Source organism: Ambystoma mexicanum, chromosome 4p (assembly GCF_040938575.1).
Source record: "Ambystoma mexicanum isolate Mex_15411 chromosome 4p, UKY_AmexF1_1, whole genome shotgun sequence".
Classification (NCBI taxonomy): Eukaryota; Metazoa; Chordata; class Amphibia; order Caudata; family Ambystomatidae; genus Ambystoma; species Ambystoma mexicanum.
The window spans coordinates 1,250,652,712-1,250,678,518 of NC_090927.1; the positions used below are offsets into that span (position 1 = coordinate 1,250,652,712).

General features: G+C 45.8%; 1 protein-coding gene across 2 annotated transcripts in view; it reads right to left on the bottom strand.

Moving 5' to 3' along the window:
- Positions 1-25,807, bottom strand: part of SPAST (spastin) — a 615,111-nt gene that overhangs the window by 510,138 nt on the left and 79,166 nt on the right. For both annotated transcript variants that reach the window (XM_069606914.1, XM_069606916.1), the window contains exon 3: positions 9,522-9,605. In XM_069606914.1, the coding sequence (XP_069463015.1) occupies positions 9,522-9,605 (84 nt within the window). The remainder of the gene's footprint in view (positions 1-9,521; positions 9,606-25,807) is intronic.

A 25,807-nucleotide genomic window follows, 5' to 3' on the forward strand; every position in this document is an offset into this window, starting at 1 on the left:
TACACCATTCCACAGCATTAATAACCCTCTGGATAGTATCGTGTGCTTGGCGATCAAGAATGAAACCAGACTGATCTGGCCCCACCAGCCGAGGAAGTAAAGGTGCAAGACGGCAGGCTAGGACTTTGGAACAAATGCATGCAACCTAATTTAAGATGACTATAGGCTTGTATGTCGAGCAGTCCTGTAGGTCTTTTCCAGGTTTGAGCAAGAGGGTAAGGTGTGAGTCAGCCATAGGGGAGGTTACGGAGCCAGTTACTAAACAATTGTTGAACAGCCTTGTAAGCGGTGGAAACCGTTGGGATGCACATTTTTTGTAAAACACTATTGAAAAACCATCCGGGCCAGGCGATTTGCCAAAGGGAAGTGCCCTAATAGCTTGTGGGACTTCCTCTTCAATTGGGCCCTGCAGCTGCAGCCTATCCTCCTCCGTAATCATGGGGAGAGATGAGCGTTGAATGTAGTGCGGCTGTTGCTTGATATCTAGAGCTTCAGCCTGAAACAGGGAAGTGTATTAGAGGAGTATGTTCAGATAAGTTACCTCATCAGAACAGAGTTCGCCCCCAGGGGACCCAAGACCTCCAATGCGACTCGTAGCCTGGAGACGCCGCAACTTCAAGCTAAAATCCTGTCTGCTTTATTATTCCTGGAGTAGTAAAACTGTTCAGTGCATAGAAGAGATTTGGTCACCTCCCCAGTGAGTCCTCAGCTCCCCTCTAGAGACCCACAGCCGACGGTAGGTTCTCCGCAAACCCCGTCCTTTGTGTTCCTACTCTAAAGCCTGGATCCAAGTCTCAAGGGTGGGAATCTGTGCATACAATAACTTAAGATGTGCTGCCGATAGGTTAATGATGAACTTGCCCCTAATGACAGCTTTACAGGCCTCCCATACAGAATCTAAAGAAACCTCACCAGTATCATTGAGCTGGAAATACCGAATTATATGGTCCCTCACTTTCTCCTCGACAAGAGGGTCCAGCAAAAGGGCATCATTGATGCACCAAAGGGAAGGCCTGGCCAGCTGATCCTGCCCTACTAAGACCAAGTGTGAGCAAAGCATGGTCTGAATGAATTTTACTCCCAACAGTGGCTTCAAGGACAGTATCTAGTGTAGAAATAAAATTATGGCAATCCTGAAATAACAGCCATGTATGTGGGAATAAAATGTATAATCCCTTTCAACTGGATGCAGTGTTGCCAGGAATCCTCCAGACCCAAATCCCAGAGCCCCTGGCAGAGAGAAGCCACAGAGCGGATAGATGCAGAGGCGGTCACCGAGGAGCAATCCCTTACCGGATCCATTGCAGCGTTGAAATCACCTGCAAGAAATAATTACCCATCTGCGAACTGGGCTATGGTTTGAAAGGCGGTTGAAGAAGGAACATTCATTATTAGAGCCATAACTAGAGAAAAAATAAAAGACAGGAGACCCACCCAAGACTCCAAACGGACCCACATATCGTCACTTTGTCCGAGAGAACCAGTCTTTTGACAAAGGGCGTTTTTGCACTAAGCAATACAGCTACGCCCCTCTGTTGAGTACCCCTGGTGCCACAGAACTGACAAGGGAACTTACGAGAAGTCAAACACCATTCATCTGAATGCTTCAGGTGAGTCCTTTGAAAGAGAACCACGTCAGGATCGCAGTGACAAAGACGATGCAGCGCTTTCCTCTTAAAAGGGGAGTTAAGCCCCTGTGTGTTCAGGGAGACAATTTTAACAGACAATGGCATATTTAGTAAGAGAACACTTGAGACAACCACCCCAAGATATCATAACTTTGCATAGCTCCAGATGAGACACCAGAAAACAGACTTTCCACGAAAGAGCAACCACCCACCTCCCATTTTGAGAGAAGACCGGCAGAGAAAAATCCCTGAAATGCCCCATTTCAGAATCAAACCACTGCCCATAGAGAACCACCCTGAACACTTGTGTCACATGCACATAATTCTTCCTCTTCCATAAGAAAGCATATAACTGTTGAACAACTGAAACAAGAAAAAATAAAAAAATAAAACATTGCAAGTGCACATGGCCAATAAGGCCCCCAAACGAGACCAGAGAAACTATGGCAATCTTTAACCAAAATAAAGGATATAGCCTCTATAATCCAAGGGTGGGGATGTAGCTCCTAGAGCACAAATGGCGGTGGGGGTATGGAGTGGGAGGGGAGCGCTGCGGCTGAAACAAGTCTGCTGGAGGTGGGGCACCATTCAAACGTCAAAAACCATGAGCATTTGAGATTCCCCAGGCCCACTAACGCTGCCAAACAACCCCATGGTGAGGGTCCCAACAGCAGTCAGTTACACTAAAAAGAGGGAAGCGGACAGGCACTCAAGATGGGCTCTCCTCCAGACACCTTTCAAGGGATCTCTGCTGCTTCTGCCTCAGTCTGTCAGGGCCCGTCCGTTTGCGTGTCCATCGAGGGCAGTCTGCCACACCCCCGGCCCATCCTCAGAATAAAAGGTGGTAGCAAGCAAAATTGATCTCTTGGAAAAGTTCCTGAACATACGGCGTAAGCTGGGTGTCAGAGAGATTGCAGTATCCCCAGCAGCCGTATGTTATTCTGCCTTGATCTGTTCTCCCAATCTTCAATCTTCGTTAGCAACAGTGCCTGCTGTTCTTCCAGGGAGACTAGGCTCTGCTCCATGTCTGACTGATCGTTAGAAAGCGCCATGACTGAGCCCTCTACATCCTTCAGCCTTTCACCCAAATGATTCCACGCTTTTGATAATCTCAGACATGGCCCAGACGAAATCTGCTTTACATGCTGAAATAGCTTGTCTGAGCTTCATGAGCATCTCAGTTTTCAAAGTTTTGAGGAGAAGCGCAATATCCACCCTTCATGGCTGGCATAGGTGTGTCTTCCTTGTCCATCATGTCCTGCGAGACCCTAGAGGGGACTGCTTGCGCCAGCTTATGTTGGCCCGGTGTAGTCAAACATTCTTTTATCTCCGAGGATTTGGATTTCTTCGACTTTGCCGAAGACATGGTAGAGCCAATGAAGGACAAGGGAACCCCTAAAACCGAACCTGGGTGAGACCGTAACGTAGTGACTTCAGAAGTACCTGGTTAAAAAGAAAAGTACCCCCAGCAACCAATGGCAGAAAAGGGGGAGTCCAGTGCCTGTTAGAAGCACAAGGCGATACGATACCTGCCAACTAGGAAAGGTAGAAGTGGCGCAATAAAATCTGTATGCAATCCATTGCAGAAAATTCTGCAGCAGCAAAGGGGACAAGCACTGCAGGCAACCAGTGAGAGGTCCCAGCCGTCAGAACTGTTGTTCTATGATTCTGTGCTGCATTCGGATTCCAAGCATAAATGAAGGCACCTTATTGCATGTTAAGTAGGTCAAGTTTACTAATGTAGTTAAATGTAGCTGCCCAGCTTGCACCATGAGAGCTGGGGGTCTGCTTCACCTGAGGCAGCAAATCAGGAGCCAGTAGAAAAGATACTAGCGACTGAGCTGTAGCTGGCTTCTCTCATGCACTCAAGGCTGGTCTTCACCCCCACATTAGGGTTCCATTTGTGGCACATAGGTGTTTTAATTGGAACAGCCGGGTGAAAACAGTGTCAGATGCAAAAACCTCATCAATCAAAAAGGCTGCCACATTCCCTGGTGCAAAGTGTCAATTGTGCCAGTCACAGTCAGGCTCTGGAGGCAATGTATAACCAAGAACACACACTGATGCTTTTCAATAGGGGCCAGTGAGTAATGCAGACATCGCACAGGGAAGGCTCCCTCATGCTGAGGGATGTTAGCCGAGGTCAGCCCAGCTTGTTAACAGCATTTCATTTTAAATAGATCAGTTTCTCTGTCTCTGATGCAGGCACAAAGACAGCTCTGGTGATACCACCCAACGTTAAGCCTCCTTCCGCCATGCTGAGCTTTAGTTTCACATGTCTGTTTATCTCTGATGCAAACAGAGTTCATAAGCGGGTCCGGTGCCAATGCTGCTTGCGGCCGACTCGGCTCTCCCAGGGCTCAGCCTTGTGGTCGCCCCTCCTCCACTCTGCCGCAGTAGATCATGCGGTGCTCGAGCCAGCGGCAGGCCGGTCATGCTGGCCGTCCTCCGCTCCACAACATCAGGCAAACATATCACAGAGCCCCGGCAGCCCCCGCTACCACTCTGCTCCTCCTAGCCACGCAGGATTAACAGTTCTCACTCACCGCCCACTTAGCTGGAAATTGCCCCAGGCTGCGCCATCTTAGAGTTAGCAGCACGGAGTGCGTGATGGTGGAGGAAAGCTAGCCAACGGGGGCACCTCCACGGCCAAAACTTACACATGAGTAGTGTGAGGAGGTCCCCCACCCAGCGGCACATTCACAGACTCTGCATCTGAGGAGGATTGATTCACTGAGATTTTATTTCTATTGCGCTCATACACAAGTGTTTCAGAGCGCGACAAGGCAAGGGAGGGGAACAGGGGAGAACAAAACAGCGATCTTACTAGGCCCAGTGACATTGAGAACGCGCAAGTGCATGGGGGAGGGTGGAGGGGAAAAGTGCATGGAAGGGGGGGAGAGGTGGAAAGTGCGAAGAAGAGGAGAAACAGATAAATAACAATAAATAAATAACAAAGGCAACAAACAGTGGTAATGCAGCTAGCAATTTGCAAGTGCTAGGTTTAAGGCAGCAGACAGGGTAGGTCTGATAAGTGCAGGAAGAAAAAGGGGGGGGGGGCTGTATGGGTACAGATACAGACCCCAGTGCAAGGGGTGGCCCAAAGGCAGTGCGGGAGGGTGGCAGGATGAGAGGTACCTGGGCCCAAAAGACAGAGGGTGGCCAGGTGCACGTTGCCAAGAGAGAACAGATCAGCAGGGGAGAGGGGAAGCTAAGGCAGAAGAAAACAGGAAGGTCTTGAGGTGCTTCCGGAACCGGAGATGGATCTCCTCAAGTTTTAGAGTGGCAGGGAGGCTGTTCCAGAGGGAGGCCCCAGCCGAAGACGGAGACCTACCCCCAGCTCGTTTCTTAGAAAAACGACTGACCCTAAGTGAGTTGGAGGTAGAGGAGCAAAGAGCTCGAGACGGGAGGTATTTGCGGAGGGATAGCTGAAGGTATTTTGGACCCAGGCCCCAGAAAGCCTTGTGGACAATGTAGAAGGTTTTGGATTTAATCCTTGCATCCACTGGGAGCCAGTGGAGAGATTTCAGAGCTGGAGAGATACGATCCCAGGGCTTGAGGCCAAGGACAGGTCTCGCAGTCCTGTTCTGGATTAGTTGCAGAGGGCGGAGAGTAGAGGCAGGTAGATTTAGAAAGAGGCTGTTACAATAGTCCAAGCTAGAGAGAACCAGGGCTTGAGATACCATGAGCTTCTGGGGGAAAGGAGAGGAAAGGAAGAGTACCTCTGAGGAGGTGCAGTCGGAAATTTGACTTTCTAGAGACCTCAGAGATGTGGGCAGAGAAGGAATGGGTGGAGTCAAAGATGACCCAGAGGTTCCTAGCCTCGCAGGTGGGGGTAGGAGGAGGGCCAAGGGAGGCTGGCCAGAGAGTGAGGGGAAAGGATGGTGAAGGTGTGCCGATGAGGAGGATCTCCGTCTTGCTGGCATTCAGACAAAGACCATTGGCGGCACACCAATCTGGAATGTCAGTAAGGCAATCAGAGATGAGAGAGGGAGAGGAGGTGGCAGAGGGCAGCCTGAAAATGAGTTGAGTGTCGTCAGTGTAGCACTGGAAATTTGAGCAGAAAATGGCAATGCAGTGGGCGAGAGTTGCCAGGTATTGGTTGAAAAGCCAGGGCGAGAAGTTAAACCCCTGGGGAACACCACAGGTAGAGCGGAAGATAGATGAAAGGAAGGACCCAGGTTGGACCTGGGAGGGTCTGAGAGGAAAGAGGTCAGCCAGGACAGAGCCTGATCAGTGATACCCAGGTTTTCACTGAGAAGGTTGAGCAGGATGGTATGGTTGACCGTGTCGAAGGCAGAAGAGAGATCGAGGAGGATAAGGACAGAGGGAATGTTAGAGTCAAGGTTGGTGAGCAGATCTTCACGGATGTTTAGGAGAGCAGTTTCCGTGCTTCTGGCAACTCTGAAGCCAGACTGGTGGTCATGGAGACAGCCAACAGAATTGGAATGAAGGTTAAGCGGAGAGATGGCCAACTTTTCCAGGAGTTTGCCAAGAAAGGGAGTAATGGAAATTGGGCGATAGTTAGCTGGACAAGAAGGATCAGCTGTGGGTTTCTTGAGAAGAGGATGAACAAAGGAGTGCTTGAGAGGGGAGGGGGAAGGATCCAGAGGCAAAGGAGTGGTTGCAAAAATCAGCAAGGGCCGGAGCGAGGGTGTCAATGTGGTCCTTGATGGTTTTAGAGGAACAGGGATGAACCGGTTTTGAAGAGGCTTTCATAGATCAGACTTGTCTAGCAACCTCATCAGGGGTGAAAAGAGGAAAGGACGAGAAGGATGGTGGCAGGGTGGCTGAAGGAGGGCCAGCAAGCACAGATGGAGAGGGAGGAGAAGTGTGGGTGGAGAGGGTGGACAGGATGTCCTGGGTTTTTTAAATGAAGTGAGAGGCAAGGGCATTGCAAAGGGCCTGGGAGGCAACAGGCGTGGTAGAGACTGCAGCATGGTTGGCCAGCTCCTTGCAGATTTTAAAGAGGATAAAGATGAAAGACCGCCAGAGGCCTTCCCACGATCAGCCGCCGAAGCAAAGACTGTCTATGTCTCTCTGGCTAAGCCGCGCCCAAGCAAAGTTGAATTATGGTTACATTATAGAACTCACAATACATTTGTGACATGCTGATAGCAAACGTTTCGCAAGAGGTATGCGCAGGGTAAGCAGGAAAACAATTCGATTCCTGCAAGTTTCTCTTGGGAAAATCTTGCGGGAACAAAAATACTTTTGCAAAGTGTCTGCTAAACCCAGTCATTGATTATCGGAAAGTGGTCTCCAGCGTGTGTAGCGCTTAAACATATGAAAAGTTCAGTACTAACGGTGGGGTGAGACATGCCATAACAGAAGAACACTTTAAGTCATGTTAAGGTGTTGGAAGCAATGCCACATTAACCCTGCAAACACCCCCCCTCCTCTTATCCCCCTTATCGCCCCCCCGACTGTTGAGCAATAGCTAATTTGGGTACCTAGACGGGACCCGCGGCATGTCTGAAGGGGATCAAAGACGCATTTTGAAATTTTCCTCAGGCAAAAACAGATCAGATCAAATGGATCATGAAGCACCAAGCTAAACAGGGAAACGAGTCGGAGGAAACTCACTCGCTTCCCGCCCCCTTGTTGGAGAAAAGACCCCCGCACAGAACAAGGTAAATTGCCCCATCCTCCCTTCCCACCCCATACCCTTAAACCCACTCCTCAACCCACCCCATGACCCTCTCACTGCCTGCCCTCCACGGGCCCTAATTGGTGCGCTTCATTGGGAGGGGGGTGGGAGGGGGGATGGATCACGTGACCCGGAAGAGCATTCTTCTTTGTCTCTCGCAGGGCAGCCAACGGAGGGCACAGGCTATATGCACCTTCTTTAGGGCCTGTACCCTCTCAGTTGGCCTGTTCGCTTGGCGCCCAAGGCCTGCCAGACACGAAACTCCGACCAACAGCTACATCTAGGTAAGGGACGCCTTACTTTGAATATCGCCACTATTTTATTTTGCCACACTTGCATTCTGCCTCCCAAGTGTTCCCAGTTTAGGTTTGCTACTTTGATTCCTGACACTGTTATATTTTGCCACACTTGCATTTTACTTACCAGGATGTTCAAAATATAGGTTTGCCACAGTGAATCTCACCACAGTTTTATTTTGTCACACCTGCATTTTGCCTCTCGAGTGTTCCCAATCTGGATTCGCTACTTTGTTGTACTGCGTCCCGCAGAATACAACGGAGTCCCATGCTAAATTCGGTCCAGCTGTTCACATAGCTTGACTGTGACAATTTGACACAACACGAATCCTCACTCCTTTGTAATATGGGCTGCTATTAGAGACCTAGCCATTCTACACCTACCTTCTATCTAGCTATAAATGCACACTGCTTTCATTACTTTAAATACAGACTACGGTCTTCCGAAGGGCGTTCATCCTCACAGCGTTCCGAAGCCATATCAATGGCAGCAGGAGTTATACAAATACCACCTAATGTCAATGGCAGCAGGAGTTATACAAATACCACCTAACATAACATTTCAGATGACAACACTAATCAGATCAAACATGATATCATGGGAAACTACTTGTCAGAGTATACACATTAAATGTGCTCTAGTTTCCAGTAATGTCACAGATGATGCAAGCGCACAAAAAGGGGGCTCACAGTTAAGGTGGGTTGCTTTCAACACTCGCTGAACTGAAAGGGATTTGGTGCACTAAGTCACCTCACTGAATTTCAAAGTTTTTCTTACGCTAGATCTCACCCCACCTCTAGTAATGGACCCTAGTTTATTAGCTAAGCACCATGGAATTTTTCACCCATTATGAGACAGTGAAAAATCTATTCCTTAATACATAGAGGCCATTAAACTACAAATGAAACCTTAACTTACACCACTACCTTAGGAACCATCACTTTATATATGCAGTAGAGTACATCTATGCTATACTTCAAATATGTCTTGTAAAATAGCGATGTTGTGCGAGTGAAGGTTTAGTTTGTAGCATGCTGGACTTTGTATTAGGGAATACTTCATTTGGACAGAATGCTTGTAACCTTAACGTTAACATTTCCACCATTTGTACATTTCACCGTTTTAGAAGCAACTGTTTTTAAAATATGCCCCGCCCACCCACAAATACGTACACCATTTGCTCAATCGTGTTCATATTACACATTTTCATTACGAGATTATGGTTTCCAAAAAATATAGCCTAAACTTTTGAAACCTGGAGAAGGTTAAAACGTACTCTTATCAAACGACTGTCTTGTTCCACAGACGCTGAAGTGAAATGCCATGTAGCATAAAAGCGTTAGGTGTCAAAAAGCCACATGAAAATACACTACAACGAGATCTAGCTCACGTAAAATCATAGTTAATAACAGACTATGGGACACAAAAAATAAAAGCATCATACCCATTTTCAAGGATGTGTGGACAGAAAGATGTTGCAGCAACTTACCAGAGGAGCCTTAGCATAAGACCCCAAATAATTGAAATGCAAGCCACTTTACGAATGAGAAGAGCAGAGTGATAGTAACAATGTAAATGCAAAGTACTTACCTTTTAACGCAGTGAGTGGTTAGTCCCCTACTTTGGAAGCTGTAAATTAGCGACAAAAAATTTGCTCCAATACAACCTTAAACAGATGGACATATGTAAAGAGCAAGAACCTGCAGATACTTTGTTTTGAAGACAACTGGATTAAGCCTGAAAGCAAATTTTGCCCAAATCTATTCAGTACCCAAAACATTTATGGATATTTTCAGAGGCCCTCACTGTGGTCACAAAGATATTGCTTAACTGCAGAAGAACCGGCCTATGAATAGATACAAGTTATACATTAATTACATGTCACCCATTTAACATTAGGCAAACTATAAATGGAGTTCATGCATATATATATCAAAAAGTCATACCCAAAAGCTGCAAACGATCTTTGGCCATAACCAAATTAGCCTTCATTTTAGCTTGCAAGCGGCGAGATCGTTCAGAGGGCTCCCCTTTGAAAAGAAAATACCAAGAGATGAATTACCAATCTCCCATTAAGCAATGTTAAATAGCACATAGTTGGACTGTGCACATCATGTTAAACATATTCTAATCTGAAGAAGCGTTTAGGGGTGCAACACAAACCCTTGTCCCCAGCCTTCACTAAAGCCATTGACCGATTATGATCTATTAATTGATTCCCAATCTAAGTGATAAAACACAATGACTCTTTGGGAAATAAAAACGTTGCTCGGAATTGCACTCCATTTGCCAGTCTCCCGATGGTCTAGCGGGTTTGGCCAACTCCAGGCCTCGAGGGCCGGATCCATGTCAGATTTTCAGGCTACCTAAATTCGAAATGTATGCACTTTTTTGGCCATGACTATTAATGAGTGACATCCTGAAAACCAGTCAGGTTTTCTGCCCTCGAGTTGGATAGCCAAGTTGAGATTCTGTAGATCTTTACAACCATCTTATGTTATGTTAAAGGATATTTGTACTGCGCACTATCACCACCGGAGTGGTCCCCTGGCACTCTGGCGGATCTGAAAGGAGAGCGGGTAGGCTAAGTTAGAGGGACAGAGTGGGAGAGAGCAAGAGAGCTGTGATGTGCTATTGGCAGCTTCAGTTCAGTTGACACCGTCCGGCTCAGTTTAGGTGTGCTTTTCGGTCAGTGGCCGTCATGTGCTGTTGTGCAGGGCTGTGTGTTCCAGTTTGTTGTTGTAGTGAAGTGAAGTGCGTGCGATTTGTTGTGCTTTTAGAGGTATGGTTGTGTTTAGCCAGAGTTTGAGAGTTGTATGCAGAGGGGTGAAATTGTTTTGTAGGGTTGGTTGGTGGCATCACTATCTCGATGAGACGCATGGTTAGCTTCCAGTTCTGTCCAGATGAAACGCAAGGCTGATCTTCACAGTTCTATCTCGATGTGACGCAAGCTAATCTTTCCATTTTTGTATACATGTGAAGCAGGTTTGGTCTACACGTGACGCAAGTCTTCACAGTTCTATCTCGATGCAATGTCAACTAATCTTCGCCGTCCTCTCGATGCAACGCATGATTATCGCCTCAATTCTGTCTAGATGTGACGCAAGCCAATCTTAAAAATTCTGTCTAGATGTGACTTAAGCTATTCTCCTCAATTCTGTCTAAATGTGACTCATTGTACGCAATTCTATCCCATTTCTACTAGCTCAAATGTAAACTGTGGCTGAAATAACAGTTGGCATGATGTAGTGTATGGTCACCTTACGCAATGAGTCTGATTTTAAGATGGCTATCTTGTATAAAGGAGTTAAATGCCGACTATGGGCGATAAGCATGGATAAGAGGCAGACATAGTCGTGTACATGAGAGGTGCTGTTGCCATATCACAGCGGGTACATGCATTAAACTATAAATATTACAATTAGAGAGGTGAGGCTGATTAGTGGGGTCCAGTGGTGGCTACACCCAGACTTTATCACCCGTTTAGAGATTGTTAAGGACGTGCGTTGCTCTTTGGTCGTCAGTGGGTTCTGCCTGGCATCCCCCTCCCTCAGCTCGTAGGGCGCGGTCCCCTCCCTGCGAATTCTAAGTGCTCCTTGTTCTGTCAGGTGCTAGTTACTGATTAACGCTGCTAATTCTCCATCTAGGTTCCCTGCTCTAGGGCTTTGGGATTTGGCTTTCGGCGTGACTGAAACGGTTTCTTTTTTTATTTTAGTTGATTCCGTTTGGTTCTGGGTTGAAGAGCCAGGTTTTGAGTAGTTTGCGGAATTTTAGGTGGTCCTTTGTATTTCTTTCAGCAGGGTGTTCCAGGTTTTTGCTGCCAGGTGAGAGAAAGAGGATCCCCCAAGTTTTTTTTCTTGTATATGGTTATGGTTGCAGGCGGATACCATCGCTTGATCCGAGTGTTCTTGTCGGTTGGTAAATGGTTGCTCATTCGGAAAAGAACTTTAAACTGATCAGAAGCTGTCCCTACTTACCCGGGCAGAGGCAGCACCGGTAGAAACAAGACTCCAGGTAATAAAGAGGTTGGCCTCCCACCCGGCTGTCCGCAGCTCGCCATCCCCCTCTCCTAAACACCCAGTGAGAAACAAACTTGTGCCTACACTGAAACAGTTGAAACTACCCTTCTTGACCGACACTCATTCATTGGAACGAAAATCTGCAATGATATCTGCCCCCCGGGATAAGCAGATCCTGAACCAGCCTGTAACAACGGACAAAGCTGATAAGGAGGTATTTGCTCACGACGATACTCTGTCGGCTCTAGAGAAGGGACCCTCTGAAAAAACGACCAAACCACCGGAGCCAGTAGACAAAATACAGGAGACAAAATCCCCAGAAAAAGAACCGAGGGAGGCACCGGAAATAGAAGGGGTCACACTTGCACCAGGAAAGGAAATATATGTAAGTGGAAATCCTTCCCCTCTTTTCGTATCTAAAGATTTTGCCCTAATTGGGGGGAGCTGTCGGAACACGCAGGAGAAAGACCTTATTCTTTCCGCTATTACAGATACTTCCACTCAGGGGGCCCAGGCCTAGGCGGCCAGTAGTGGAAAGCAGCAAAGTCAGGGGCGGAGGGTACCCCCGGGGCGAAGCGAGAGGGTGCACAGATTCGAGGCGAGAAGAGTATTGGACGCCCAGGGTGGCACCAGCAACAAGAGAGTGGTCACAGGGGGGCACGATGAGCATGGGGTTCACCTCCCTCACAAAAGTGGCACCAGCGCAGCCCAGGGACAAGGCAGAGCAGGAGGGCACGATGCACAGCAGCCAGATCCCTCACCCTCCTCACCTCGGGACCCTGCAGGTCGAAGAGCAGGTGTCCATCTGGGCCATAGCAGGCCCAGTAGCAGCAGTGGGTCCAGGAGGACACGGGCCCCCCCCCCCCAACATCTGCCGAGGCCCGAAACAGCCCCATGCTCCGGCTGCCACAGGGGTCCAGCAAAGCAGGCGGCGGAGCCGCAGAGCAGAGGCGGATAGACGGCGTCCGCGCAGGGCCGCGCTGTGTCGCGGCGTATATTCGCCCGCGCCGTCCCAGGAGACCAGTGGCGCAGGCGGCGGAGCGTTCGGGTGGTGTCAGCGCGGGGACCACTATGGCAGCCCCTGCAGTATCTTTGCCCGCTGGGGGCCGGCACCCTCAAACTGCCACGAAGCAGGAGCGGTCAACGAGGGTGCCACCCCGGGAGGCCACCGGGCCCGGCGCACCCCCGCAGGCAGAAAGTTGGTGGCACACAGGAGCAGCTGTCCGCGCCGTCCAGGGAGGGAGGGCGGAGGGGGTGGTGCCTGGGCCCCAGGCGGCCGCACTCCGAGCCGCAGGGGCGAGAACCCTCACGGGCCGATGAGGGGGGATGGGCCGCGATCAGCATCGCGCGGGCCGGAGGCCTTCACAGGCGGCACCTATGGCCCCCAATGTCCGTTTTCGCCCAGAAACAGGGCAGTGTGTAGCAGCGGCGATGGGCAGCAGGATGCGTGGGGTCTCAACTCGAGAATATCTGCAGCACCGCTGATTCTGGCGGATGTGTAGCTCGCGGGCCACAGAGCTTAAAAGCTAAGCGGCCATCTTGCTGGCTGCTCAACAGCGCCCCCTGTGATGTCCATCTTCAACCAAATGGCAACTCTTAGAAAGATCACGACAGACGCCATCTTGATTATTGAATTTCCAGAGGAAAAAAGGCCGGATGTGATACTACTCCATCTTACCTCCCAAAGGACAAAAGAAACCATATTTAAAGCAAAGGAAAGGTTAGCCGAAGCAGGCTTTAGACTGTCGGAATTTGAGGGGACCGTAAGAAGTAAAAGAAAGGCTCTCAAAGAGCATTCTGAACAGCAGAGCCCTGAGAGGACCGATCCGATTAGAGAACCAAAGAGCGGTTATAAAATTCCAGCAAGAGAACACAGAACAATGAGGCGTGAGGACAAGCCGAGGGATAAAAGCTCTAATCATGCCAAAGCCGAGAAGATGACTATACCACCAAGATCTATCTTGAGAACGAAACGAATAAATGAACATGGGAGCGAGGATAGACACCTTAGGCCAACGGTCCATCAGGACTGGAGGAGGAGAAGCATAGAAGACCACAGACCTAGGTCAAACACCCGACTTGAAAAAATGAGATTTACAGTGGATAACTCAAAACTATATGGATCTCATATGGAGAATGTGACTGCAAAAGACAAAACACAGAGAAGGAGTAATCAAGTCGCAAAAAAAGGAGAGCGAGACCTTCAACCTGATAAAAAGAAACAATAGGTTGCTACAGAGGCAGTAAGGGGCAAATCCCTACTGGCCTCATGGAACACCAGGGGTTTTTCTAATCTCTTTTCTGGAGACTGCGCTTTCTTAGGGAAGTACGACATCATTTGTCTACAAGAATCATGGATAAGAAAGCTCCCAATATGTGAAGGATACGTGGTATACATGAATCCAGTGAAAAAGAGCCCATTAGGAAGACCTCGTGCTGGCCTATTGACACTTGTAAGAGAAGAGAGCGACAGATGTGTTCCACTACTCCACGCCAAACCCATATGTCCAGACGTTAGAACACGGAATTCTCATAATAAACACCTATTGGAGCCAAACAGACTGAAATTGAGACATACCTGTCCGATATTATGAAGGCAATAGATGAGTCAATGATAAAGGAACCAAACCAACTGATTGTTCTATGTGGAGACCTGAATATAAAATGAATGGACAAGACGGGAAAGCTCAAAAACAATTCAGAGTTAGAAGGAAACGCTAAACGATGGATGGAAGAAATGGCAATAAGAGAACTGAGAATTCTCAATGGAATGGTAAAAGGAGACCTAGATGGAGCGCCCACCTGGTTTAGTAATACGACCAGTTGCGTTTTAGACTACTTTGTGGCAGGAAGCACTTACAGCTGGATTAATTCCATGAAAGGCAAGAAACAAACTACCCGTGACCATGCCTTGCTGGAGATTGAACTCAATTGGGAACCTGGGAGAACAACAAGTCTACTCAAACCACAGGGGGAAGTGACGGGAGGTCGAAACCGTCTGCGTATAAAGCAACCTACAATTGGAAAACTTATGGAGGGCTATAAAAATCACGTGGGAACCAACGCTAACGAGGTGGAATACATATGGCTACTAAAACAGTTTGAAGTTCAGAATAAAGGGTACACTAAACCCGTAATAACTCGGAAACATGCGTACAACGCAGAATTGGTGATGAAAAAAAAGGAGTATAGAGCATCGCTCAGAAGGTTAAAACAAAGTCTGCATCCCAATAAAGAAGAACTTATTTGGAAATGTAAGCAATCCTATAAAAATTGGCAACTTTCATCGAAAATATGGCGCACACAATGTGACGCGGAAACGATGCTAGCAGCGCTACAAACAGCAAATACACGCAGCCTATGGGAGATTATTAACAAAGGTGCTGAGCTCCAATCAGCTGTGACTATCTCTCAGGTCTCTAAAGAGAAGTGGGTAGAGCACTCTACTAACCTGTTTAAGTCAAGCATAGGAGACGAAATACATCTAGGCCCTATCAAAAAGGGAAAAACTCGACGGAAAATTGATTATGACTATGAAGACATCCAGGGTATTATTAAAAAGCTAAGTACCTCGCGAGCAGTGGGCCCGGATAGCATTTTAAATCAATTATTGAAATAGAATGTGGACGAATGGGTGAGCTTCATTATGCAGCTCTTTGATCAAATAAAGAAAACTAGAACCATTCTATCAACATGGAAGGAGGCGTTGGTAGTGCCCATATTTAAAAAAAGGAGATCGAGAAGATCCGAAGAATTATAGGCCGATTGCCCTCCTGGATTCAATCGGGAAAATCTTTGCCTCCATTCTTCTAAGAGATCTCAAAAAGTGGGCAACTAAGGAAGGCTTGTTAGACAAACGACAAACGGCCTTTGTGACGGGGGTTGGAACCTCTCTGAACCTATTCATCCTCAATGTACTAAAGCTCCGAGCCCTCGAAAGAAAAACAAACTTATATCTTGGCTTCATAGATCTGGAGCAAGCCTTCGATGGAGTCAGTAGAGCTCCCCTATGGATGAAATTGAAGAGCTGGAATTGCCCGGAGGATCTTGTGGAAGCAATTCAGGAATTGTACTCGGGTACATCAATTCAAATTATAACAAAAGGAGGCACCACCACGGAAAAAATTCCAACATATAAGGGAATCAAGCAAGGCTGTACCTTGGCACCCTTCTTGTTCATTTTATACCTGGCTGATCTAGTAGAATCCCAGAGTAGGGTAAGGGCATTTCCACCGAAAATCAATGAAGAGGAGCTGTCTGCTGATGACGTGGTCTTCATTGATCAAACGCCCACAGGCCTGCAGCGTCGTATTACCGAATTTAAACATTACCTGGATAGAAATAAAATGAAGGCTAACATAAAGAAATCAGTGGTCTTAATAATGAAGTCATCCAGAGGGCTGAAATCAAAAAGACCTTTGTATGGTCAATTGACAACCAAAACCTGGAAACAGTTGAGTCAATGATCTATCTCGGAATAAGAATAAACAAAAATGTGAACGAGAATGGCCAATACCACATCAGAGAAAAACTGGTAAAATTAACAAATCAGGGAATAACTCTCCATAGAAGATACGGGAAATATTCCATAATCCCAATATGGACCTTCTACAAACAAAAAGTGGTGGCCACCCTGACATATGGCGCTGAATCTCTGCTCAACTTGAAGTGGGAAACCTGGGATGTCATCGAAGCTTTCTTTTGGCGGAGGATCCTAAGACTGCCAAATTGTTTGGCAATCTCAACAATAAGGCAGGAACTAAGACTACAATCTTTAAGATCGATAGTATTGTGGAAAACCATCTCCTTCTATAGGAAGTGTATTTTGGACTCTCCACCAGCGCCATTTGAGATCTTGGCAAAAACATCGGGTGGAGAAAGAAATAAAATCCTGCAACTACGGAAGAAGAAATGTCTGACGGTGCTAGCTCAGTATAATATAAAAGAAGAGACTCTCAAAACAAATCCGAACAAAGCAAAGAAAATCCTACAAGAAAACGATTGGGATGAGACGAGCATACAAAAACAGGAAAATAAATTATGCTACAACATTATCTGGGAGAAGAAAGCACTAAACAACCTCCCACCTTATCTGAGGAGATTTCTGTCGTCCCATTACAGAGACCTTCTGAAGCGCTGCAGACTCAATATCCTACCAACCAAAGAGGTTCAACTCCAACGAAAATTGATTGAGCCACAAGACGCAAAGTGTCGATATTGCGAAAATCCCAATTTAACTGAATCAACTAGGCACCTGGCATTATCCTGCCCAAAACTAATGGAGGAACGAAAAATATGGTTGGGAGACTTTGTCACATGTATTACCGCGGACACAGAAGAAGAATACCGGGAGAGACTGATGACAGTGGAGAAGCTGGGTAAAACACTTTATGTACTCAAATTTATTGAACATCTTTTGGAGAAAAAAAAGAAGGCAGATTGATCGGGAGTCGATCAGAAGGACATTAGACCTGGTCAAGCATGAAGGTCAATCGACCGACAGAGCCAATTGAACTGAAACTCACATCTATGGTCTTCCTACCCCGTCTATTATGTTCCCTCCATAAGGCCAGCTAGAAGGGACACAAATGTAGACGGACAAAGACGGAGCTCTGCCCATCTTCTTTCTTTCAGAAGGATGTTTTGTATCATCTTATGTTAAAGGTTAAGAGAATTTTAACCATAAAACATTAAATGAAAAAAAAAAAATGGTTATTTTCTTCTGTAGGAATTCTGCTCTTTCGCCACAGACTGCTCTGTGTGTTATGCACATTGATTTGTATGTAATTTGTTGTTTGATCGGAAGCCAGTGTAACATTTTAGCGCTGGGCTGATGTGGTATCTTCGTGATAGTTTAAGTCTGGTCGCTACGTTTTGAATACGTTGCAGTTTCTTTAGCAAGTGTTCCGGGATTCTGAGGTAGAGGCTGTTGGCATAGTCTATTCTTGACACGATGAGGATGATGATTGTCAGTGTTTTATGGGTGAAGGACAGGAACAGTAGGATTCTTTTTAGCGAGTGAAGGAGGAAGAAGCATTTCTTGATTATTGCATTTACTCATGGTTTGAGTATTAGCGCGGTGTCCATTAGGATTCCAAGGTTTTTTACTATTTTTGATGGTGTGGGGGCTGTTCCTATTTCTGACGGCCATGGTATACAAGTTATCTTCCAGGTTTTTGGATATAATCATGTTTTCTGTCTTTCCTGGGTTGAGTTTCAGGCGGTTTGTGTTCATCCAGTTGTAGAGTTCTTTGAGACAGTCTCCCAGCGTTGTGTGCTCTTCTTGTGCATCTTCATTTCATAGATGATTTGTGTGTCGTCTGCGTAGTTGTAACACGCAAGGTTGTGTTTTTTGATGATCTTGATTAGCGGAGCCAGATAGATGTTGAAGAACAGCGGGGATAAGGAGGATCCTTGTGGTACTACACAGTCTGTCTCGTGGAGTGGAATCCAACCAGTTTCCGTTCTATTTGCTAGGCATTATTTAATCTAGAGTAGGGCTAGGTTGGTTATTCCTATTACTTCTATTCTCTTGAGGAGGATGTCATGGCTGACTGTATCGTACGCTGCAGAGAGGTCGAGAAGCATCAATGCCGAGTTTGTGTTGGAGTCTGCATTTGTCTTTAGGTCATCCCAGATAGATAGGAGTGCAGTTTCTGTTCCTCTCGCAGGTCTAAAGTCGACTTGTGCCTGGTCCAGCAACTGGTGTTATTCTACATGTTCTTGTGTTCGTTTGTAGATGTAGGTTTCTAGTAGTTTTGCTGGGTAGGGAATGTTTGAAATAGGTCTGTAGTTGGAGGTCTTTGACGTCGCCTCTCGTGTCCTTGAGTCGGGGTTTGATGTATGCCAATTTGAATGCTTGCGGTACTTTCCCCATTTTGAGTGACAGGTTAAAAAGGTTTCTGTAGTATTCCAGTGGTGTGCCTCTTGTGCGGATGGCTTTGTAAATGTCTGGTGGACAGGGGTCCATGGGCAAGCCTGCTGTGCTGCTATGTCTTACCAGCTTGATGAACGTCTACTGATATTTGTGGGAAGCTTTGGAGTTTATGCTGTGGTTCCTCGTTTGGCGGGGTCGGTTGTGTGTTAAAAGTTGACCGGTATGCTTTGTATGATTTGATGGATTTTGCCATTTTTTGAAGTGGTCTGCTAGGCTGTTCATAGTTTCTGCTAAGGTACCGGAGTGCTGTTGCCTCCTGGTGGGTTCCTCATTTTGTTTATGACGTTGAACAGCTATTTTTGGGTGTTGGCGGCTTCGGTGATTGTTGTCATAGTGTTTCTTTTTGGCCTTTTCAATTTCCTTTTTGTAAGAGCGGTTTTGAGCGCTCTTTTCTTGGTTGTATTCTTTCTTCCATTCTAGTTCGAACTTCTTGTTGTTACTTTTCATAGTATTGAGGATTGGGATAAACCATTTTTCCATTGCTCTCTTTCGTGATGGGGTGAAAGGTTTTTCAGAGTAGATGCCATCCATTGTTTCAGCGATCTATTTATGAAGTAGCTGTTTTTCCATCAAGGTCAGATTCATCCAGTATAATTGTGGTTGGTTTTGCAAGTTCAAGTTGCTCTATTAAGTTGCTCGCTTTGACGGCCTTCCAGTTTCATTTTGTGATGTGTGGCCATTTATTGGGCTGCTTTAGCATTATCACAAATGGAATAATGAGGTGGTCGCTCCAGAGTATCTGTATTGGTGGTGCAGTGGTGATAAGATTTTTGTTCGCGAAGATTGCGTCGTGTGTTTCCCGCTATGTGTGTTGCTCCTTTGACCAATTGTCGTAGTTTCATGGTTTTTAGTTGCCCTACTAGCGATTTTTGTGAGTTTGCGTTTTCTTCAAACCAGATGTTGAAGTCACCGAAGATTATCAGATGTTCATGCTGGATGGCTATGCTGGTGATGGCTTCTATGAAGTTGTCGACGAAAGTTGCATCGTATGTCGGTGGTCTGTAAGCCAGTATGGATTTTATGTCCGCTTTTGGGTCTACTGTCAAGTGAAGGACCATGGATTCACAGTTATTTATGTTTAGTGGTTCGTCTGTTTTTATTTTCAGGTGTTCCTTGAATGTTCTCGCAAGATTTCCCTCCTTTTTTTAACTGTGTGCACTTGAAGTTGTCGGGTAGGCAGCTCTGGAGTGTGATTTTGTAGTGCGATCACTGTAAGAATCGCGACCCCCATTTTGGATACTTTTAAAAATGTAATTCTGAAGGCGTTAAGCCCCACCCATTCTTCGAGCTACCAAAAAAACAAAAAATAAAACAAAAAAAACTGGGGGATTTGTTTTTCAACTCAAATTCAAGTGTTTTGCTGTCTTTTCACCTAGTAATTGTCCTACAACCTAATACAAATAAGAAAAAAAAGGTACAGTATAACATATTGTGTGACATCAACTTCCATATAAGAACATATATCAAACATCATGGAACTCCAATTGTAAATGAAAATCCTACCAAAAGAGTGTAGCATAAAGTGTTATACCAGCCACACAGTTGGATGAATTTTATGTGCAATCCCATTTCAGTGGTTGTCTGAGACCCTGTAATCCGAATGGTTGCACAAGTGGGAAATATACTGGTATTTAAACATTTGATACATTTGTCGTAACCCATATCACTTTACGCATAAACAGTTAGCAAAAACAAATTTGTTAAAAGTATCCATTTTATGTCCATTAAAGAAATGAGCTCATTTCGTGATCGAAGTTCAAACCAATTGCTGTTGCCCTAAAAAATGGCAAATTATTCTAGACTCATTTGTCTAAGGAGTCTTTCTTTGTTGCCCCCTCGTTTATTCATTTATATTCTTTTGAGACCAGTGAACCTGGTATTGTTGTTGTTCTCCATTTTATGATTGCTTTGCCAATGCATTGAGTTGGAGTCTGGGATCCTGGCTATTAATAGATGAAATGTATGCCCTTATTCTGGTTCGAAGAGTTCGTATCGTGCTGCCAATGTAAATCTTTTCACACACAGGTGATTGAGTAAACAACAAATGTTGTTTGACAGTTGATTAAGTCTGTCACTGGCCAGGTGATGTTGAATCTGTAAATGGGTTTGGTGTTTCTTGTGCATGTTAGCACATTGTACAAATTCAGCATTTGTGAAAACCGTTCCTCTATGGGTTTAACCAAGTAACGTTTGCTTCCTAAACTAGAGTTTGTAAAAATGATGGACAGACTATTTCTCAAAGTTTTAGCCCTTTTGAAAACCATTTTAGGCCTGTTCTCCAAATGGCTTGCTAAGTCGTTGTCCAATAGCAGGAGATGCCAGAGTTTGATGATTATCTTTCGAATCTTAAAATGGTTTTGGCAATATTTTGTTATAAATTCTATCTCCAAATTTTCAGACTTTTGATCCTTTTTGCTTCTTTGTTCCAAAGTATCTTCCCTATTCATACTCTTGGCTTTGTCAAGTGCCGCTTGTACATGTATCTTGTCATAACCTCTCTCACAAAACCTATTCGTTAGTAAATCACATTCTCTTTCAAACATGCTCTTTACAATTCTGTCTTGCCCTGACAAATTCCCCACATGGCGGGAGCTTGTTGCGTACAAAGTAGAGTCCACCTCTGTTGCTTTCCTCAAAGTTCTAGTTCTCACTTCATTGCTGAATATGTAAATTTCAAGATCCGTAAAGCTAATCTCCTTCGGACTGTGCGTCCCAGTAAACTAAATACCAAAATCATTACTGTTGATATGATTGATAAATTAATCAAGCTGCTGGGCATTTCCCTTCCAAATCAGTAGAACACCATCCATGTATCTTGCCCACAGCATTACCTGTTTGGAGTAATTAGGGTTCGTATAGATAACTGTACCTTCGAATAACCCCATGAAGAGGTTAGCCAGTGCCGGAGCATATTTGGTTACCATTGCCACACCCTGAACTTGTTGGTAATTATTGTCATTGAATATTAGTTTGTTGTGAACTAGTGTGGCATCCAGCATTTTGAGTAGCACGTTTACATGGTGGTAGTGTGAGGTGAGCGGTCTTTAAATACATATTGGATCGTTTTGAGTGCCAGTTTGCGTTTTATTGATGTATATAGTGCACGAACGTCAAGCGTAGCCAGCAGATATTCATTATCCCATTGGTATTCCTTGATATTTAGTTCACTGGTTGTGTCCTTCAAATGTGATCTTAGTTTGGTAACATGCAGTCTTAACATAGTATCCATATACTCCAATAATGGTTCCGTTGCCGTCCAATCCCATGTAAAATAGGTCTCGCTTCTGGTATGTCACACAGCTTATGAATTTTGGGCAAACAATACATAGTAGGAAGTGTAGGTTCTTTGATGGTCAGGAACACCTTTTCTGCATCGGTTACAAGACCCTGTCTATGCCATTTGGTAATCAGTTCAGCTAAGTGGTTTACAACATCTCTCCTGGGATTTTCTTTGAGTACCTTATAACAGCCACGGGTGTTCAAATGTTGCATGGCCATTAGAATATAGTTCTCTCCATCTATTATTACAATGTTGATACCCTTATCTGCCTCCTTGATAATGATTGTCATGTCATTCTTTAAGACATGCAGTGCTTGTCGGGAGAGATTAGAGCCTCTCAATGATTTGATATCATCTCTTGTAAGGTCAAACCGTTCACTGTTAATGTCCTTGGTTGCTTTCCAAAATGTATCAACGATATTGTCCTGAGCTAGTTGTGGTACAAATTTCAATTTGGGTTTAAGTTCCTGAAGCTGGAGATTAGTCGATTGAATTCTTAAGTCCTGTAGTAGATTTATCATCTCAAAGTCTTCATTTTCATCAAGACATCTTAAAAAGAGAGTATTCTAGATGGCTGTCATAGTCAATAAGCTTGATTGGATATTTGGAGTAGATTCCTTCACTGTTGTAACTTGTGTTGCAAAGAATTTTTTGAACTTCAGATTCCAAATGAATTTGAACAGGTCGATTTGAATATCAATTGGATCAAGAGAAATCGTAGGCGCAAACGATAGACCTCTGTTGAGAACACTTGTTTTTCGCTAGTAATAGTCAGTTTGGATAAGTTGGCGACCAGGTTATTCTAATTCATCTGCAGGTTCCTCCTTTGGCGCTCGCTCTTGTTATACGTTTGCTAGGGTCTGCTGCGAGACGTTGGTCTGTTTCGTTGCTCCCCCCCTCCTTCTCCTGTGCTTGACGTAGCTGTGGGTAGACATGATGGCAATTGAAAACGGGCCTCTTTTATGGGAGTATGTTTGTTATCTTTCTTAAATCTCGTAATCTGGTTCATATATCCTTTGTTCGGAGTAGTCGTATTACGGTCTCCTGTAGCACCACCTTCGTGGTCTGTGAAGTATGTTGGTGCCGGTACATAATGCATGCCTGTGTCTGATATGTGGGGAGTCCCCGATACCGCTTCTGTTTGGTTCAGTTTCAAAGTTGTGTTTTCAACAGAAAAACATTTTAATGGATGTGCGCGTGTTCCAGGTTTTAACTATGCTAAATAGCAAATTTTGTGGAAAGGCCCTCCGATGTAGAAGTGCATGTGCCCATTTTGGGGTTAAGTTCTATTTACATAGCCCGCTATGTTTGTGAACATCAGCAGTCAGAGTCCCTTCAGGTATTTTGCTTAGGATGTTCCAAGTTCACATGGTTCCATGTGTTAGAATCGTGGCAAAAAGGCAGTGGTTTTGCCGCTGCCATCCATGTAAAAGGATGCGGGGGACACCCCTGCAACTCCCAGACCCATTATACCATTTAAGGGGAGCGGGGGACACCCCCGCAACCCCCAACCCCTTAAATGCTATAATGGGGTACACCTTTACCAGGTCAAACCATGGCATTTTTGGCACAATGTTTTGTAAAGGCGACATTTTTGCCGCAATTTTATTACTGCATACCATTCACATTGGCCAGGCTCGGCAACTCCAAGTCCATTGTGAGTTAACAGGGTTTCATAATTTTTCCAACCTTTCTATGATGGTCTCCAAGGCTTTCGGAGTGTCTGCTCTTAGTAATCCAGGTCGCTCAGCTGGCTGGCTTCTCCTGTGTTCAGTAGCACCTTGTTTTTTTCTCCAATGTTATTACCCAGTTATTCTCCTGGTACATGAACTGTAGAGCGCAGGGGAATCCCCACCTATACTTTTATCAGTTCACTCTGAGCCATGCAGCGGCTGCGCTCAGCATGCTTTGGCCGGCTAATGTTCCTGGAGCCAGGTCTTGAAACAGTTTTGTGTGTTGCCCTTGTGTGTGAGGTCAGTCATGCATCTTGCCTGTGGCAGCATTTTCTCTTTTGTCCTATAGAAATTGACTCTCGTAATATCAGGCACTAGATCCTTTTTATGCTGGAAGTGGTGTATATTCTTTGTGTATGATCCAACATGAGAGAGTCTTCTGCGGGTGTGGGCAGGACCGTCCCACACAGCGTGGTAACATATCTTTCCAGGTCTTGGTCCGCTATTTTGGTTTTTATCCCCCCCCCCCCATTCAAATACTATTCAGTCTCGCACAGTTCGAGGTCCTCCCATTTGATAAGCAGCTTTTCAACTTGGTCTTCCAGCTCTGCCATTTTATGTGCTAGTACTCCCAGTTTGTATGAATATTTAAAAACGTGGTATCTTCTATATCGCTAATTCCCTTTCTGTTGCAGGGGTTTGTGTGTTCTGTAGTTGCTTTGGGGCACTGTGGACCTGCGTTACTGTGTGTTCCTGCTTCTTCGTTTTCTCTTGACCCAATGCCATAAGAATGCCTCGACTTTTCCCTCCGTTCTTTGCCATCTTGCACTTTGGGGCCAGGGCCCATTCCACTCGGGTACTTCGGGATGGTGCACCACAGCAAAACGTTCCAAAATGCACTTTAGAAATGAAGCAATGTTATCCAAAGATAAGGTAACAGTTCGATGAAGAACAGGATTCCAAAATGAAGAATTGTCCTTACCAGTGTTATTCCACAGGAGAACGCAAACAATGAGGAATGGGCTCAAGAGTCCGTGGTCAAGTGAGAGATGGTATTCATACAGGAAGTAGCAGTAGCAAAGTCTTAAACCAGGGATCCAGGAGCAGGCAAAAAGGTCTGGTACACGAGCGGACAGCAAACAAAACCAAATCACAATCCAGGAGTCCAGGAGCAGGCAAAGGGTCTGGTACACGGGCAGTCAGCAAACAAAACCAAGACAGGATCAATAATTAGCTAGAAGTCAGTGTGCAGGCAAGGTCGGTACATGGGCGGACAGCAAACATTACCAAGGTAGAATCAAGATTTTAGGAGTCTGTGTGCAGGCAAGGTCGGTACACGGAGAAAACGGGAGACTTCCGGAATTAAGGTACAGAAAGGAGCACTTCAGAAAAATGCTGGTTGTAACTATAAACAGAAGCGGTGTTCTGAAAACCGCTGTAGGTTAAATACAACAAGGAGGCGGAACATAATCGAAAACGAGGCTCCCGTATTAATGCCGGGAACTACAACCCATGTCATGTTTTCTGGGAAATGTATTTTATTGCAGCTATTCTCCATGGCAGCTGCCACCGTGAGAAAAAAGGTGCATGACAGCGCCGTAGCCCCTAATGAAGAGCAACCACTTTCTTGTTCCCCTTTCTGGCCTTACATAGAGCTCCCCAACTGTCCTTGTTAACGCGGGAGACCAGAGAGGCACGGGGCAGACACCAGGGAGTGTGATGAGGCGAATGTCGGGGTGTAACAGCATCCACCCCCAAAGGCGGCGCAGACCCCCTCCGAGCATGGAAGCGGCATAAGAGCACTGGAGAATGAATGTTGCATAATGGTTCCCAGGATCTGTCTTCGGTCCGTACCCTTTCCAATCGACCAGCTAAAAGGGGCGCCCCCTGCGGAGACGAAAGTCCAGAATCTCTGCCACTTCATACTCATCAACCCCGTCCACCTGACCCGGAGGGGGCGATAGGACAGCCGAGTAGAGGGCGGACAAGGTTTCAAAAGACAGACATGAAACACAGGATGCCGTTTCCAAGAGGTAGGTAAGGAAAGGCGTACAGCCACCAGATTTACAATCTCCGTGATGGAAAAAGGACCCACGAATTTAGGCAGCAACAAGCGTTTGCCAGGCATTCGCAAATTGCGGGTGGACAACCAAACTTTCATGCCCACTTTATAGTCGGGTGCAAGTTTTCTGTGACGATCAGCATTCTTTTTAGCCCTCACTTGGGCTTGAAATAGATGTGAACGGACCGTTCTACGGATCGTCACCAACTCCCTCACACAATCCTGAGCCGCAGGGTTGTCCATGGGAAGAGTCGGGTCTAG